The sequence below is a fragment of the Balaenoptera musculus genome, chromosome X, assembly GCF_009873245.2.
Source record: "Balaenoptera musculus isolate JJ_BM4_2016_0621 chromosome X, mBalMus1.pri.v3, whole genome shotgun sequence".
NCBI classification, from domain to species: Eukaryota; Metazoa; Chordata; class Mammalia; order Artiodactyla; family Balaenopteridae; genus Balaenoptera; species Balaenoptera musculus.
Window position 1 is genome coordinate 42,994,358 of NC_045806.1, and position 18,292 is coordinate 43,012,649.

The 18,292-nt window shown below is 43.5% G+C and overlaps 1 protein-coding gene across 1 annotated transcript; it reads left to right on the plus strand.

Annotated features, from left to right (window-relative positions):
* The first annotated feature begins 1,551 nt into the window (after positions 1 to 1,551).
* On the plus strand, positions 1,552 to 15,573 carry LOC118888284 (pre-B-cell leukemia transcription factor 4-like). Its single transcript, XM_036839272.1, has 2 exons — positions 1,552 to 1,807; positions 15,421 to 15,573. Exons 1-2 carry the CDS (start codon positions 1,552 to 1,554, stop codon positions 15,540 to 15,542), a joined length of 378 nt encoding a protein of 125 aa, XP_036695167.1. The 3' UTR covers positions 15,543 to 15,573.
* The last annotated feature ends 2,719 nt before the right edge of the window (positions 15,574 to 18,292 follow it).

The following is an 18,292-nucleotide window of genomic DNA, read 5'->3' on the forward strand; positions in this document are numbered from 1 at the left end:
AGCATGTGGGATCCTCCTGGCCCAGGGATCAAACCCGTGTCCCCTGCATTGGCAGGCGGATTCTTAACCACTGTGCCACCAGGGAAGTCCCGAGACACATCAGTTTTTAGCTGCTTCAGCCTAGACTCAGTCACCACTTCCTCTAATCAAATCCTTTTTCTTACCAACTGCTCTATCATATTCTGCTCTTTCCATGGCCACCATTTCCGTTCCTCTCTTGCAATCTCACTACCTGGATGACTGCAATCCCACTAGGAGTAGAGCAGACTCAACATCAAAAGAGCTGTCTTATGAGGTAATGAGCTTCATGTCACAAGAGGTGCTTAAGCAGAGGATGGAGACCTACTATTAGGATTCTGTAGACACCATTCCTGTATGAGATTCCATCACATACTATATAAGCATGGTCAATTTACATAACATCACTTAATTTCAATTTCCTCATCTGCATGCACACATACACTCCCTCAAACTTAATTCAGATAGTCCCTACTTCAAACAAATCCACAATAAGGAATTCTGGATTTCCAAGCCAATAACCTTTTAAAGGTACAGGAAGGATATATATTTTTAAAATAGTCAATAATAATCCAAATAATAACCCAAAGTATGAAACACACGAGTCCATACTGATAAAAATAAATGATTGAACAAACAAGTAAATAGAGGAGAAGGGAAAAAATCTTTCATACAGAATGATTCCAAATAATATATGTATTCCCTTCCTCTAGGTGGTGGAGCTTAACACCCTCCCCCTTGAGTATGCGCTGGACTTAATAACTCACTTCTAACCAGTATGTGTACAGAATAGAGATGTGTATAGAAATGGAAACGTAGTAACTTTCTGATGGAGAAATCTGGTAGACACTGACTTAGAAAGGTGATGAAAGTTCACACCACCAGTGATGTCATGAGGATGTCATGCCCTCCCTGATACCATGAGATGAGAAGGGCACTTCACATCAGTGGTGTTCTTCCCCCAAACCAGTCACCCCCAGTCTAGTTATAAGGAAAACATCAGGCAAACCCAAATTGAGGGACATCCTACAAAAATACCTGTCCAGTACTCTTCAAAACTGTCAAGGTCATGAGAACCAAGGAGAATGACAAACTGACAGACCAGAGGGGACTAAGGGGACATGATAACTAAATACAAAATGGTAGCCTGGATTGAAGCCTGGAACAGAAAAGAACATAAGTGGGAAAACTGGTATAATACAAATAAATTCTGTAGTTTAGTTTACAGTAATGTAACAATGTTGGTTTCTTAATTTTGACACAAGGGCCACAGTTATGTAACATGCTAATATAAGGGGAAACAGGGTGAATTTTCGGTACTATCTTTGCAGCTTCTGTGTAAATCTAAAATTATTCTAAAATAAAGTTTATTAAAAAGAAACAAAAGGAATAGTCTCAAGATTCCTTTAACAAGATTTAAAGGATCTTAATTCAACCATCCATCCAGGATTTTTGTAGAGAGAGGCACTAGAGCATAATGGTTAAGAATTGATTGAGGGCGCGCCCGCGCCGCACAGATGGCGGCAGTTGGCTATGACGTCCGCTCGAGCTCTCCAGGCTCGGCGGCTCCTGGTTAAGCGCCCGCCGCGCCCCGCCCCCCGCGCCGCCCCGCCCCGCGCCGCCGCGCCCGGGACGCCGCCGCGCCCCGATACGGGCGACGTCCTGCAGCAGATCATGGCCATCACCGACCGGAGCCTGGAGGAGGCGCGGGCCAGAAAGCATGCTCTGAATTGCCATGGGATGAAGCCTGCTCTCTTCAGTGTGCTCTGTGAGATCAAGGAAAAGACAGGTGAGCAGAGTAAAGCTCCGGAGAGAGAGGACTGCTAGCCAGTAACCCACAGCCAGGCTCCATGCTGCCCCTCCACACCCTGTCCTGGCTCAGGGAGGAAACCCTGCAGCCACAGGCCCCGGGCCGGCACTGCCTGTACGTCTGCTGCTCTCACTGCATCCATGATGGCTCCTGGCCTCTGCCATCTGTCTCTCCCTGTGAGTGCAGGGTCTAGGACTCACCGTGTCCTAGGACTGCCCTGGTACCTGGCGCACAGTGTACACACCTTATATTTTTGTTGAATGAAGAACTGTTTCTAGTGACTGATACCGTTTAGGTGAAATCCTTTTTATCCTGTACACCTTACGGGAGTTCAGGAAGATTGAGCGTCTGGGGCCTGACTTAGAACACAAGGCTTATCATTCATATCATCCTGAAAAGAAAGCCACCCTGCATGTAAACCTAGCGTTGGTGGACGTTCCTGGAAGCACTACCCTATGAGTTCCAAGAATTGCCTTCCCATGCCTCCTCCGGCCTGTGGGAGGCACGCAGGTGCATCTTCCAGGGTTGGTACGCAGGCACTCCACCTGTGTTCTTCTCTGCGGTGTCTGCCTGCAGCAGTCCCTGAAGGCCAAGGATACACTAGGAGTACACCCCCTTCCCGAATCCTTCCACTGAAACAGCAGTCCTTCTTGGTATCTGGAGGAGCTATCCTGAGGAAAACACATAAACCCTTTTTGGAGAGCTTTGAATGTAGCTGGGAGGACCCGATACTGGCCTAGTCCCTTTCCTGAAAACCTTGGGGCTGGGTGCATTACAGAACTCAGAACTGTGGGTTTTAGGTATGTGGTGTTGACAAGGGCTGAGGCAGAGCCTGCGTTCAGTGACTTTTAGCGTCAGAGCGGTAACAGTCACACACGCTGGTGTGGGTCAGGTTTGCCTCCAAATGAACTTGAGTGCCAACTTGCGTAAAAACCTTTGGATCTTAGATTGCAGATGGGTATCCCCTTGAAGAGCTGCCAGGCTCCCTGGGCACTTCATACCGAGGGGCTTGTTCTGTCTTCTCTGAGCCGTGACTGTCCCCTGTGCCGGCCTCAGGTGCACATCTGTGCCTCACTTTGGTCAGTTCTGGGTTCGCTTTGTCTCTGAGGAACAAGAAGTCCCAGCTCCACCAACCTTGTTCTCAGGCCAAGGAGCCCTTGCTGTGCTGTGGGAGCCCAGGCAGCTGCTGTTGGGGGAGTGGATGTAAATTACTCATCACACAAGGGAACGCCCTCCTACTTCCTCACCCCTGTTCCTGGGCCTGGCCGGGAGTCAGGCATAAGTAATCCAGCAGTTTTTTACCTCTGTTTCCCTTCCTCCTCAGCCACTCGGGTCTGTAGCAATTGCAACATCATGATAGGTAGCTTCAGCCTTCTGGTTAGGGCCAATGTGTGACTTCTTCCAGAATTTGGATCCCTTTTGTGATTGGCTGGACCAGGGGCCGAGACCCCTGTGCAGTATTTCATCGTGACCGTGCAGGGAGCAGATCTCCTAGAGCTGGGGGGGGGGGTGGTTATTTTTCAGGTTGCTTGGAGTGTCCTTTCTTGGCCACACAGTCTCAGAGTGACTCGTGAATCGAGCCTCTGATTCTGATCAACCTATCATAGCTCCTCTGCAGCTATAGACTGTGGTCCGTCCCACAGGAGCGATTTACATTTGAAGTAATTAAACTCAAGTATAATTAAATAAGGCGCTTTTCAGCCACACTAGCCACATCTCAAGTGCTCAATAGCCACATGTAGCTGGTGGCTCCCACATTAGACAGTGCAGATCTAGAACGTTCCATCATTGGAAAGTTCTATTGGACAGACAGGTGGATTAGTATAGAAAAATAGACAAATCAAGGATTATGAAAAAAAAATCTAATGTCCATGATGACTAGAGAAACAAAATGTAGTCCCTATGTACAATGGACTGTTGTTCAGCCATAAAAAGGAATGAAGTTGTATGGCACAAGCTACAATATGGATGAACCTTAAAAACTTTATGCTAACAACAAGGCCCTACTGTCAGGGAACTATATTCAGTATCTTGTAATAACCTATAATGGAAAAGAATCTGAAAAAAGAATACATATATATATAACCGAATCACCTTGCTGTACACCTGAAACATTGCAAATCAACTGTACTTCAATTAAAAAACAAAACAACTTTATGCTGAGTGAAAGAAGCCAGACACAAAAGTCCACAATAGTGGGTGGTTCCATTTATGTGAAATGTCCAGAAGAGGTAGAAAGAGATCAGCAGTTACCAGGGGCTGGGGTGGGGGAATGGGGAGTGATTGCTAACGGGGACAGGGTCTCTTTTTGAGGTGGTGAAGAAGTTAGGCGGTGGTTGCACAACCTGGTGAATGAACTGAAAACCACTGAATTATTCACTGGAAAGGGGTGAATTGTATGTCACATGAGTTATATCCCAAAAAAGCTGTTATAAAAACCAAAAAAAAAAGGATTGAACCCCAGCTCTGCTGCTTATCAGCTGTGTGACCATGAGTAAGTGACTTAACCTCTCTGTGCCTCAGTTTACTCATCTCTGAAATGAGGATAATAATAGCACTTACCTCATAGGTCAATATGAGGTTGGTATCTGTTAATGAGTTAATATTTTAAAGTGCTTAGCACAATGCCTAGCACTAGTAAATGCTATATAAATGTTTGTTAAATAAGATATAAAGTAGTACTTACGAAAACTTCTGTATAGGCCCTACCAGTGCAGCAGCCCATCTTATACCTCAGTGCACACCCATTGGATTCATATAACATATCCAGAATATAATTTAGGGCTATTTATGAAACTAGTAACCTGTAAAATGGCATTCACAAATCCCCAAAAGGTGACCAGAGAAGCTGCTTTAGAATAACAGGCTGCCTTGGGGACTTCAGCTGCAGACTGGCAGCTAATGGTAGATGATGATATGTCAGGAAGAAACCTACTAGACACTGGTGTGCCCAGGGAGGTATTTATATTCCTTACCCCACAGATTCACTTGGGTTGCTTTCTTCTCCTAATGTTCTCCCCACTCACTCTCTGATTAATTAAGATCTTCTTTCTTTAACACCCAACTTAAATCCTACCTTAGCTCTGAGGCCTCAGGGTAGTCTTTTCTCTGAACTCCAACAATGCTAGTTGGTTCCTTCATTTGACCTGGAGAATATGCTATCTTATGCATTCTTTTCTCTCCTCATTCAGATCATAAGTACCTGAAGGGTAGGCACTGCCCTTGTGTCCCTCACAGGACAGCTTCCCCCTCCTTGGGAAGTCAGTCAATAATTAGTGTTCAAGACAGAACAGAAAGTCCACTCCTCCTTTCATTCCTCAAATACTTACTGCTTGGGGCAGAGGATCTGGAGGATGAAAGAGTGGTCATTGTCCTCAGGAAGGCCACAATCTTGAATCAAAACTTTACACATTAAATTCATAATACCATTAGCTTCTGGTGGGTGTTGGGAAAAATGGGATGGGGGGCGGGGGAAGCAACAAAGGAGGCTTTGTTTAACCTTCTCAGTAATGTCCTTTTGTACATAATTTAATTACCTGCAGAAAAAGAAAGTCTCCTGAGGGCATCAAACTGAGGCAAAGGTGGAGGAGAGAGGGCAATTCTGATAGGAGACAGAGAGGAATTTGGAGTGTGGGGAAAACAGAGGACAGGGCTTGGGAGAGAAGCAGGGGAGAGATAGGAAAATATGACCCTTCCCTTAGTCTCTCCGCGTCTTCAGTAGATTCTGTTCTCCGCCTCTAATTTTTTAAAAATAAAAGCCTTGATGCAACTGGATTGCTTGTGAGAACCAGAGAGAGCACAGGCAATACAAAATGAAAGTGCCCTCCCAGAGTTCAGCCACAGTAGTTTTGCGTGAATAACTACCATCTCTATATAGGTACCCAGACAGGGAACAAGGCACACGGTGCCAGCCTTCCTAAGGCTCCCAGTCTAGGGATGAGACAGATAATAAATAAGCAGAAAAGTAAATACATAATTTCAAATTGTGATAGCTAACAGGAAGAAGAAATATCAAGAGAAAGTAATGAGCAGAGGGCCTGCTTTAGATTTGGTATACAGAGAAGGCCTCTCTCAGCAGGCATTACCTCAGCTGAGACCTAAAGATTAAGCTGCCACCAGTACAGAGCCTGGGTGGGAGTTGGGGAGAGTGCTCCAGGTGAGGGGAGCAATGAGAGAGAGGAAGATTAAAAAGAAGAAGAAAGCATAAGAGGAAATATTAGTAGGAGATAGTACATCCCCTGAGGCGCAGGGTAAATGACCTGCTCAATATCACACAGCTAGTCAGCGACAAATGAGAGGATCGCTGAGCTCTATCCTGAGAGATAAAACTGAACAGAAGGCTTCTGGGGCTTCAAGGAAGCATCTAGCAAGAGACCTAGGGACAAAACAACAGGGACAGGGACCCGGAGTACTTTCTAAGATTCTGGAAATTTTGTCAATATTCCAGTTTTAGTGATTTTTTGTTAACCCCTCTCTGTTTCCCTGAAGGGGCTGACAGCAAAACCTTTGAATGAAAATCATGAGTATCAGATTAGTAAAAGCTTCCCGGGTGCCAGGCCATGGCCCCTTGTCTCTGGGGGGCAGCAAAGAAGGGGGGACTGCAGGCCTGGATTCCACATCTCAGTCAATCCTGCGAAAGCTGAACCTCAAGACAAAGGGCAAAGGCTGACAGCTCCTGAAGGAGAGAAAAGCAAGCTGAATGCCTGTGTTTTGTGGAAGAATCCAAAGCAAGAGGGCTAGATGGTTGGATACATGGTGGGGGATTGAAGGGATGGAGGGGGCTCAACAGTTTATCAGAAGACTCAGACAGAGGTTATCTTGCTGAAGGTCACATAGCAAAGCCAGGAGCAGAACCCAGGTCTGACACATTCTACAGCTTTTCTATTAAATCACTTCAGATGATTTCTCCCACAACTCCTCTTTAATGTTGCTGTTAGGTTGTTTTTAGAATGATTTTTTTTTAAAAAGTGTGTGTGGGTGAGAAGAGTGTGAGCGTGTGTTGAAGAGAGACCCAATTAGATGAATGTGCTTCTGCTCTTTTATTTGCACATTTCCTCTGTGTTTACCTATGACTTCGTGGGATTATTCGATAAATGCATTTCTTGCTGATGAGGCAACCTAATTCCAGAGAATTCGGGGAAATCCCTGAACCTGAAGAGAGGGCCCTGAAAAATATTGAGAATCCCCTTCTGACCAGACCGTTTGGACTCCTGGGACAGCTGAGCAAGGGCAGAGAGGAAGCGTCCAATGGTGTCCATGGGCAGCCATCCTGAGCTGTAGGCTGGGCCTTCATGATTGAGGTTCTATGGGAATATAAACCTGGAAGGAAAGTCAGACAGTGACAGAGGTAGAGACACCAGTCTTCCAGTGTCAGAGAAGGACGAGGCAGCTGAATGCTGAAAGAGCAAGAACAGGATGAGAGATCTGGGCAGCTTGTCATCTTTTCCTGATCCATTCTTTCACTGTGTGGATTCCTTCAACTGAAATTGCTATCGATTCCCAGCTTCTCGAACACAGTATAGATGTTAAGAGCAGAAACTCTGAAGTCTCCAGTATCCTTGGCAAATCTCTTAACTTCTCTGAACCTGGTTTTCCCCATGTGTAAAACAGGAATAATGATGGTACTCATCTCATAGGATTGCTAATGAGGTTAAGTGGTATGGAAAGCAATTGGAACTGAGCCTGGAACACAGTGGGCCACTAGTGCACAGTATATATTATTATTTCTTACATTGAATGCAAATGTCAATGACTAGTGAATGATCTATACCACTGTGTACTACTTTGAGGCCAAGTTACAGAACCACTGGCCTGGAAGGAATGCTAGAGATTATCTATTGCTCTTTTAAAATTTGAGACACGAGGAACCTAAGACCCAGGGGAGACAAGTGCATCTGAGGAAAAGGAAAAAGCTTGTGCAAAAGCAAAAGGTAGGAAAAGGAATGAAAACGGATTTAAAGTGGCTGTAAGCCAGACGAATGAGTGTGTGTATGCATGTGTTGGAGGGGTGGGGAGAAAGGAGGAAGACTGGAGGGTATATAAGGCTATAGAAGAAGCAAAGACAAGAATATGATGTGCTTTTGTGTCAAAGTCAGGAGTCTGGACTTTACCTAGACCAGTACTGTCTATTAAAAATATAATGTGAGTGGTGATCATTTTCAAATGTATAGAAATACCAAATCACTATGTTGTGTACCAGGAACTAACACAGTGTTGTAGGTCAATTATATTTCAAAAACAAACAAGCAAACAAACTCAGAGAAAAAGAGATCAGATTTGTGGTTACCAGAGGAGGGAGGTGGGGGTAGGGGGAATTGGATGAAGGTGGTCAAATGTACGAACTTTCAGTTATAAGATGAGTAAGTACTAGGGATGTAATGTACAACATGGTAAAGATAATTCACACTGCTGTATGTTAAGAGAGTAAATCCTAAGAGTTCTCACCACAAGGGAAAATTTTTTCTTTTTCTTTTATTTTGCATCTATATGAGATGATGGGCGTTCACTAAACTTATCGTGGTAATCATTTCATGCTGTATGTAAGTCAAATCACTATGCTGTCACCTTAAACTTATACAGTGCTGTATGCCAATATATCTCAATAAAACTAGAAGGAAAAAAAATAATGTGAGCCACATATGCAGTTTTAAATTGTCTGTTAACCACATTAAAAAAAGAAAAAAGCAACAGACAATATCAACTTTAATATTATATTTTATTTAAGCAAATATATAAAAATATCATTTCAACATGTAATCAATATAAACAATTATTAATGACATATTTTAAATTCTTTTTTAGTACTGAATCATTGAAATCTGGCATGTATTTTACATTTATAGTGCATCTCAATTTGAACTAGCCACACTTCAAATGCTTAAGAGCCACATGTGACTAGTGGCTAGTGTATTTGTCAGTTCAGATCTAAGTGATGGGGAGCCACTGAAAGGTTTCAAGCTAGGGAGTGCCATGGTCTGACGTGCGCTTCAGAGCAAGAACTCTGGTGATGATGGGAAGGGTGGATCGCGACGGGGACTCCTCAGGATTGCTATGTATAATTGCTCAGGTTGTATGGTACAAGAAGCATGAAAGGGGGCTGAAATCTAGTCCACATTCCACTTATCATGCCAAGTACTGGCCCAACACTGCCAGCTCAGAGGAAAGTGAGCCTTTCCTTAACTGGTTAGCCCAGAGGCAATGCCTGTTTCCTAACTTTCACAAAGATGCTATATGTGCTAGCAGTAGCCCTGGGGAATACCAGACCAGTGTTGGAGGTACAAACCTCATTCCACAACTCCAATGGATAAGAAGTATCACTGCTCTTTATAAATCAGAGTTAATTCCATTTTGAGCTCCCAATCCCATAAGTCCGGAGGGAAACTCAGCCTAAGTTATTCTCGGGACCCCTGACTCTGCTTTGTGCCTAGGTTCTGGAAGTCTATATGCACCAGCACATGGCAGTATGGCCCTCTAGTCATCAAGCCGTCTGCTCACACTGGTAAATGTTGACATACACATTGACCCCTGTGCAGGGCCCTTCAGGTCCGGCAGCACTGTGATGCTTTTGTGAAAAACTTTTGCTTCCGGTCCCAACTTCCTAGATTCCGTACCTCACCACTTCTCACTAGGGCCTTCCCCATACGCTGCCCAGAAGCCAGGCCAGGCTCTGCCACTCTGGAATCCACAGAGCTCTTTCTCTCCTTCCTTTATATTGGAAAAATCTCTTTTTTAATCTGGGAAAATCCTCTTCCCTTTCTATTTATTCCAAGATGTTTTTTCTTTACTGCAGATTTTTTCCTCCCTCTGGGGCTCAAGGCTCTTGTGAACAAAAGCCAGCCAGTACTGTGGGAAATGTCAGTTTTCTGCCCTTCTACAAACCTCCTGGTGACCAAGAGGGCCAGAACCTGCTTAATGGAAGGAAATAAAAGGAGGAATATATGGGGTGAAAAAATATATATATAAGCATATTAATCTCCTAAAATATTATCCAACTATAGAGCAACAGGAACTCTCGTACACCACTAGCGGAGGTATAAATTGGTACAACCTCTCTGGAAAATAATTTAGCAGTATCTGTTAAAGATGAACATATGCATGTCAGAAATATAATCTATAGGTATACATCAAGTACAAATGAGTGCTTATGGCCACCAAAAGACATGTATAAGAGTATTCGTAGCAGCACTATTCTTAATAGGCCCAAACTGGAAATAACCCAAATATCCATCAACCATAAAATGTATGATTTAACATACAATGGAATATTATACAGCAGTGAGAATAAAACAACACACAACAACATGATTGATTCTCACAAACATAATGTTGAGCTAAGGAAATTAGGCACAAGAAAATCATACAGTATGATTCTATTTATACATAAAGTTTTTAAAATGGCAGAGCCTAGCTGTGGTGTTGAGAGCCAGTATAGCGGTCACCTACAGGGAGAAGGGAAGGGGTAGTATTTGAGAAGAAGCACGAAAGAGGGCCTTTTGGATGCTGGTAATGTTCTGTTTCTTGACCAGGGTAAGTTCAGCTTGTGGTAATTTATCAATAATATATTGGGCTTAAGACATGGAAGCAACCTAAATGTCCATCAACAGATGAATGGATAAAGATGTGGTACATATATACAATGGAATGTTACTCAGCCATAAAAAAGAATGAAATAATGTCATTTGCAGCAACATTGGTGGACCTAGAGATTAGCATATATTAAGTGAAGTAAGTCAGACAGAGAAGACAAATGTCATATGATATCACTTATATGTGGAATCTAAAAAAAATGATACAAATGAACTTAGTTACAAAACAGAAATAGATTCACAGGCATAGAAAACAAACTTATGGTTACCAAAGGGGATAGCAGGGAGGGGGAGAGATAAATCAGGAGTTTGAATACACACTACTATATATAAAATAGTTAAACAATAAAGACCTACTATATAGCATAGGGAACTATAGTCAATATCTTGTAATAAACTATAATGGAAAAGAACCTGAAAAAGAATATATATATATATATATTTATAACTTTGCTGTACACTCGAAACGAACACATTGTAAATTAACTATACTTCCCATAAAAATGCATAAAAATAATAATATATTGGGCTTATAATTTTGTGTGTTTTTGTGTATATAGCCAATACAAAGTAGAAAGTTGAATAAAAAAATAAAAATATCAGCCTGTCACACCAATTAGCTGACTGTAGCAATAATCCAGGTGGTAAAGAATAAAGACCTGAGTAATTTAAGATCGTGGAAATAAGGAGGGAGAAGCAAGGATCAATGAATGATTGGATGTGGACAGTATAGAGGGGGAGGGGTCAAAGACAATGCCTGGGATTTAGGCTTGGACAACTGGGCAAATGATGGTGTGATGGTTGAGATAGGGATCATTGGAAGAGGTAAGACTAGGTGAATGAATGGGTAATGAAATCCGGTTGGCACATGATGAGCTCATAGTGTCTATGGGACATTTATGTGGAGAGGCAGTGTGGCATGGGGTTTAAAAGTGAGGGTTGATTTTTGATTCTGGATATGATCGAGCAAACACACACCTCTCTTTATCAACTACGGAACTTGACTCTAAAACTTGTACAGAAAGCATGAGCAACTCTTTAAGAACTCGGCATATATCAGCAGACAAATCAGAGAACACTAGAAATAAAAGTAACACCGAACTGGTGGTAAGTTTACCACTTTTGTTCCTCCAGCATCTCCCACCACAAACTCAACACATTCTGAAAACTGCAAGTGAGCAGAGTGGTGCGAAAGGAGATCCAGGAGGCAGCCTCTAGTTCTGGATGGAGGAGCAGCAAAGGGAAGTCCTAAGCCCCAGATAGAGTGCAGAAAATACACGGGTGCTTTCTTCTCCCTCCTCTTTTTTCTGTTCCCTCACGCCCCGGTCACCAGGTAGTTCCACGGCCGGGTATGGGAAATGGCAGAAGCCAAAAACTCTGAAGGAGAAGACCCTTCCTCTCTCTTCAATGCGCCTGAAGCTCTAAGAGGGAGAGGCCCAAACCCGGGGCTTTCTTTTTGTCTCTGTCACCCCCTTCCTTGTCCCCTCCCGCTTGTCCCCTCCCAGTCCCAGCGCAATCCTGGACATGGGTTCTTTCTAGCCCAGAGAACCAAACATGGAAGCCTGGGGAACGAGGAAGTACTGGAAAGATAACACAGTATGAGGAGCTCAGGAAAGCCGCCCGATAGAGCTGTTTCCTCTTGACCCCTGGATGCATGAAACTGCTCCTAATTAGCATAACGCAGATGGAAAACTGAACTAACGGTTCTTCGTCAGGACCCAAATGACTACTGGTTGGCGAATGCATAGGAAAGACCTGCTTAACGGTGCACAATTTAAAAGACCCTGACATTGGCAACACAGCCTCCAGAAGGAACAAAACAAAAAATGACAACATTCTTCATAGGAGAGGGTGAGGGGTGACTATAAAGGGATAGCGCCAGGGCGGTTTTGGGGCATGATGGAACTGTTCTGTATCCTAGAACTGAAAATCAAACGAAGAAAAAGTCAATTTTATTGAATAATAGTTTTAAAAATAAAATGAAAAAAAAAAGTGAAGGCTCTAGAGACAGGACTGCCTGGATTCAAATTCTGGGACCCTACTTACTAGCTGTGTGACCCTGAACAAGTTACCACCCCTCTGGGCTTCAGTTCCCTCATCCATTAAATAGGGACAATCACTCCTAATTTAATAAATTAGGAGTTTGGGATTAACAGATCCACACCACTATATATAAAGTAGATAAACAACAGTTTTACTGTACAGCACGGGGAACTACATTCAATATCTTGTAATAACCTATAACAGAAAAGGATCTGCGGGAATTCCCTGGTGGTTCAGTGGTTAGGACTCCACTCTTTCACTGCAGAGGGCCTGGGTTCAATCCCTGGTCAGAGAAAAAAGGATCTGATATATCTATCTATCTATCTATATAGATAGATATATATATCTCTATATATCTGAATCACTTTGCTGTACACCTGAAACTAACACAATATTGTAAATCAACTATACTTCATTGTAAAAATTTAAAAAAATAAGGACAATCACGGTTCTTGCCTCCTAGAGAGATTGTGGTGGTAAAGGTTCAATGAGGTAATACATATAATGTGTTTAGAACAGTGCCTGACACAGAGTATATGTTCAACAAATGACATGACAGATCATCATAAGGGCTTGGGGCACAGGAGACAGGTGAGAGGACTGAAGAAATCACCAGGTGAATCACTGCTGGGTGTATTTCAGTATTTGTAACCCTGGGAAGAATAGCTGCTGTGACCTTTTACTTTTAAGCCACCCAATCTGCCCAGCCACCACACTTCTTCACTTCCCTCCTGACCTCCTTTCAGTTTTCACACAGTTCCTGAGTCTCTATTTTTGGCCCTAGGCCTGCCCTTCAGTTCATTGACTGGTTATGATCTCTCCAAACTAAAGTATTCTCTAAGTTGTTCTCTACCTTGGCTGTAGATCAGAATCTCTCAGACATTCTTCAGAACTATTGGCCTGGACTAGAAAAATGTCAGTGTCATAAAAGACCAGCAAAAAGGCCGGGGAACTGTTCTAGATGACAGGAGACTAAAGGATAACTCCATGCAATAAGTGGCTTTTGGATGGGATGGAGGGGAATGTCTACAGAAGTCATTATTGGGATATGTAAGGAAAATGAGTATGAATTATATGTGGAAGAATGTCCTTGATCCTAGGAGATACACACTGAGGTACTTGAATATCCTGATGTCTGCAGCTAACTTTCAAATGGTTCAGCAAAATAATAATTATTATGTTATAGAATAATAATTATACTTTCACCATTTTTTAAAAATACATAAACATATATCCCCACATGTTTCACCATTTTAGTCAGTTGTGTGCTAGATAGATAGATAAAGCAAGATTGCAAAATATTAATAGTTGGTGAAACTGGATAAAGGGTATATGGGTACTCATTGTGCTAATCTTATAACTTTCTGTAGGTTTTAATTATTTTCAAAATAAAAAGGAGTGATAGACCGTCTCTTGAAGATTTTTCAAAATACACATGCCTGTGTTGCTCCCTCAAACTAACGAACGAAGACCTTCCCTGGGCAGGACCTAGGGATCTGCATTTTAAAAGTTCTGGGCCACCCCCCTCCCCAGTAAAGAAGCACCACTGTGGAACTTCATCTCAGACCCAGCTCTACCTCCTCTGGTTCTTGGTTTCCTTCAGGACCCAAACCTCGGCACTAGTTCTCTTTGGCAATGTTGCAGCTAGGCCTTCCTTTGTAAAGCAGGTGCAGCTAGGGAGTGGGAGTGGTGAGAAGATGAGGTGAGGGTGAATCTGGGGGTACTCCAACATTTATCAGATGGGCAGAGAAAGAGGATTCCATGAGGGACTGAGAAGGAAGGGCCAGGGAAGTAGGATGGAAACCCCAAGAGTATACTCAAAGGCAGTTAAAGACATATGACAAATCATTCTAGGTGTGCCTGGTCTAGAAGCTGCATCACGATGAGAAGTAAGTTGCTATATCAGTTCAGAAGTGGGCCCTTCGTTGCCAGAGGAGATTTCCCTGGCAAGCCCCCTCTTCCCTCCAGCAGACAGTATGTGCCACAGGGCTGGCTGACAGGCACCTGAAATCTCAGACAGGAGAAACCTCTTTTTCAAAAGCAAGGTTTCTGGGAGACAGATGCTATCAAACCCCAAGAGGAAGGTTAGCAGGTCAGGCTGTTTGACTTTGCTTCTGCCTCCTGCCGGGTTCTGGAAAAGGATTTATATTTCCTGGGAGGTGTTGTGTGAAACCCCTTCAGGGTCAGAAAAAATACACCCATTTGTCATTTGGGGGTTGGGGGGAGCATGGAATCTGGAGTCGACTGTTCTTAGCATCTGGTGAGTGAGAGTGTGAAATACAGGCGGTGAGACAAAGTGCAGCCATAGGGAAGGCAAGAGGAAACCTACCACTCTCCCCTTTACCAATTGGCTCCATCACAGCTGGGGTTTTCCTGACAGTCATCCTTTACCTCCCCCACCTGCCCTCCAAGAGATGTGCTGGCCCTGATGTGGATAAATCCTTTTACCTGTCAGTAAAGTCCAGTGAGGTTGGCATTTTAAAAATGAAAAATGAAAGGGAGGAAAAAACCAGAAATAAACAAAGGAAGTAAATAACAGTTGAGCAGCACTCCCTCCAATCTATCCGTCTCACAGCAGATCGAGTGAACATTCCAGAACGTAAATCTCACCCTGAAACTGCCGGGCTTCCAACCTTTCAAATGGTTTTTCATTGACCTTAGAAGTGAGTCCAAAATTTTAAACATGATATACAAGGCCCTTTGCAATCGGATGCCAGCTGACTTTTCTAGCTTTGTCGCCCATCACCTCCCCTTCACACACTCTGCATTCCAGCTACATATGTCTCCCCACTTCCTAAGCAAGCCACGCTTTATTCATCTCTGAACTTTTGCACACGTATGGCCACCCACCAGCCACTTAAATCAAGCACAGTAGTTAAGAGTACAGACTCCAGAATCAGGCTGCTTGGGCTTAATCCCAGTTGTGGGCAAATTTCTGACCTTTTTTGCTTTCATTTTTTTCAGTTGCAAAGTGGGGCTACCAAGAGGGGTGCTGTGAGGATCAGATGAGAGACATGGCACAGAATCAGCACACAATCCACGTTAGCTGTTGCTCAACAAACATCGGTTGGCTGGCTGCCCAGTAGGTGGGAGGCCTTTCGCATCCATCCATCCATCCATCCATCCATCCATCCAAATAAATAAATAAATAAATACTTATTTATTTATTTAACATCTTTATTGGAGTATAATTGCTTTACAATGGTGTGTTAATTTCTGCTGTATAACAAAGTGAATCAGCTATATGTATTCATATATCCCCATATCTCCTCCCTCTTGCGCCTCCCTCCCACCCTCCCTATCCCACCCCTCTAGGTGGTCACAAAACACCTAGCTGATCTCCCTGTGCTATGAGGCTGCTTCCCACTAGCTATCTATTTTGCATTTGGTAGTGTATATATGTCCATGCCACTCTCTCACTTCGTCCCAGCTTACACTTCCCCCTCCCCGTGTCCTTAAGTCCATTCTCTACATCTGCGTCTTTATTCCTGTCCTGCCCCTAGGTTCATCAGAACCATTTTTTTGTTTTAGATTCCACAGATACGTCGCATCCATTTATTACATGCTACTTCCAGTCTAGAGGAAAGGCAGACATGTAAACAGGACGTTATAATACAGCGTGATCAAAGTGAGGATGGAGCTGTGTGAGCCAGAAGGAGCAACTTGTGGGTTCCCTCCCTTCCACCCTTTCCTCAGCTGGATTCACCTCAGATGACACCTCAAATTCAGTTTTCAGCCAGGCCCTGAGGCTTGAGAAAGATAGGAGAAAGTAAAGAATTTCCAACCTAGGGCTGGCATTCAGACTTTAGGCACCAGTACAACCCTACTGGCTGTTAAAATATTGAAATAGCTTTCATACTCATTGACAAAGGCCCTAAGCACCCCAAGTGTTCCATAATGCCTCCCTCCCCTCTGCCTCGTGCAGCCTGGCTCTGGGGAACACTGAATGGACACCATCAGGGACCACCCTTATTCCCCCCAGGGCACATGCCTGCCAGCTTGTCTGGAGGTTTTTTTTCACGCTGGTTCCCCTCCCCCCTAACCCCCAGGACCCACCCTCCATCAGTCGTGGCCCTGGGGACTGTGAGCAAATGTGAATTACCAGTTTGTCCCCTGAGGATGCATTCTGAGCATCACCTCTACTTGAACTCGGGGATACTCCCTGTTCCATGAGTCCCAGGAGCTGTGTCTGCTTGTTTGTTGAGATGACTGCTGCTTTGGGGGTAGCTTTTGGCCTTCTTCTGGGCCCTGGCCTACGCCTGCAGTACCCTTTGGAAATCTCTGCTTTTCCACCAGCCTGGATTCCTTCCAGCCAACCATCCATCCCACTCCAGAGGTTCCTGTCGCCTCCTAGATGTGTCTACTCCATTCTGCACTACACCAGGACTTATCCTGACAAGTGACTTTATGGACAAGGCCCCGGTATTCTATGAAGCAGTACAGAGTGGGAGCTTTGGAGCCAGGATTATCTGGGTTTGAATACCAACTCTACCACTTCTAACTGTGCAAGTTCCTCAGCTTCTCTGGGCCTCAGTTGCTTCATCTGCAAAGTGGGACAATAGGAGTACCTACCTCATAGAGTTGTTGGGAGGATTAAAGGGCAAAATAGTGGAAAGCACTTAGATGAATGTCTGGCATATAGTAAAAGCTCAGTAAATGTTAGAGATTTATTATTATTATTTTGCATTGAAGCTTTAATGGGCACATTTAGGTATATTTTTAAACATTTTCACCTTGCTTGTTGCCTCTTTGCACAACACCTCCAGAGAGGTAGATATTGAAAGATATTGATTAGCATCCTGATTTTTGAGGTGAGGAAACATACTTGGCTACTATATCAAGTGATGAAGTGATATTAAGTGGCCATGGTTAAAGACAAATTTTCTGATTCCCCATTTAGTGTTATTTGTCCCCGTCAGGGAACACTGAAATAGGTGGATAGTTATTCATTCAATAAATATTTATTGAATGGCTACCATGTACCAGGCACAGTGCTGGGCACTGAGGATACAGTAGTGAACAAGACAGGGAGGTCCCTGTGCTCCTGGAGTTACCATTCTAGAGGGAAGAGACGGTCAATAGGCAAGTAAATTATGATAAAGAGGATGTATCAGTTAGTGTGATGAAAATAAAGCAGGGTCATGTAATAAAGAGTAAGTGTGGCAGATAGGGTGATGAAGGAAGTTTTTTCTGAGAAGGAGACTTTTATGACAGGAAGGGGGGTGAGCTGAAAACCTTTTCCCCTTGGATACGTAGCCGGGATCTGGGAGGGAAGTTCTCATAAAGAAGGAGCTCCCAAGGGCCTGCTCTGGGCCACCACAAACAAGTGGAAGGGGCAGGAGGGAGGGCTGCAAGTTAAAGGTGGCCGAGAGCCTGAAGTCAGAAAGACTTGCTGAATTGGAGACTTTCTGGAAAGAGGCAGAGGAGCAAAGAAACTTGTGAACAGTGGAAGGGGATTTTTTTTTTCCTACAGGTATTAAGTTTAAATACATTTAAAAGTAAACTTTATTGATCTAATTTAGATAGAATAATGTTAACTAATTTTAAGTGTACAGTTTGATCAGTCTTGAGAAATGTATACACCTATGTTAAATGTATACATATCCCCTATCAAGATACATAGTTCACATTTCCACAACTCTAAAATGTTCCCTTCATGACCCTTTGGAATCAATTCTGGTCAGCTATTTTGTAGAATGTCCCTCAATTTAGGTTTATCTGGTAGTTTCTCATGATTAGACTGGGATTATGGGTTTTTGGCAAGAATGCCCTTCTGTTGACATTATATCAGGAGGTACATGATACCAATGTGTCTTTACTGATGTTGTTAACCTTG

What these genes read in the sequence shown, in the direction of transcription:
- LOC118888284 (XM_036839272.1), top strand. Translation starts at nt 1,552, where the DNA reads ATGACGTCCGCTCGAGCTCTCCAGGCTCGGCGGCTCCTGGTTAAGCGC. An exon ending in TGAGATCAAGGAAAAGACAG is followed by an intron (nt 1,808 to 15,420) that starts GTGAGCAGAGTA and finishes CATTTTTTTCAG; the next exon opens with TTGCAAAGTGGGGCTACCAA.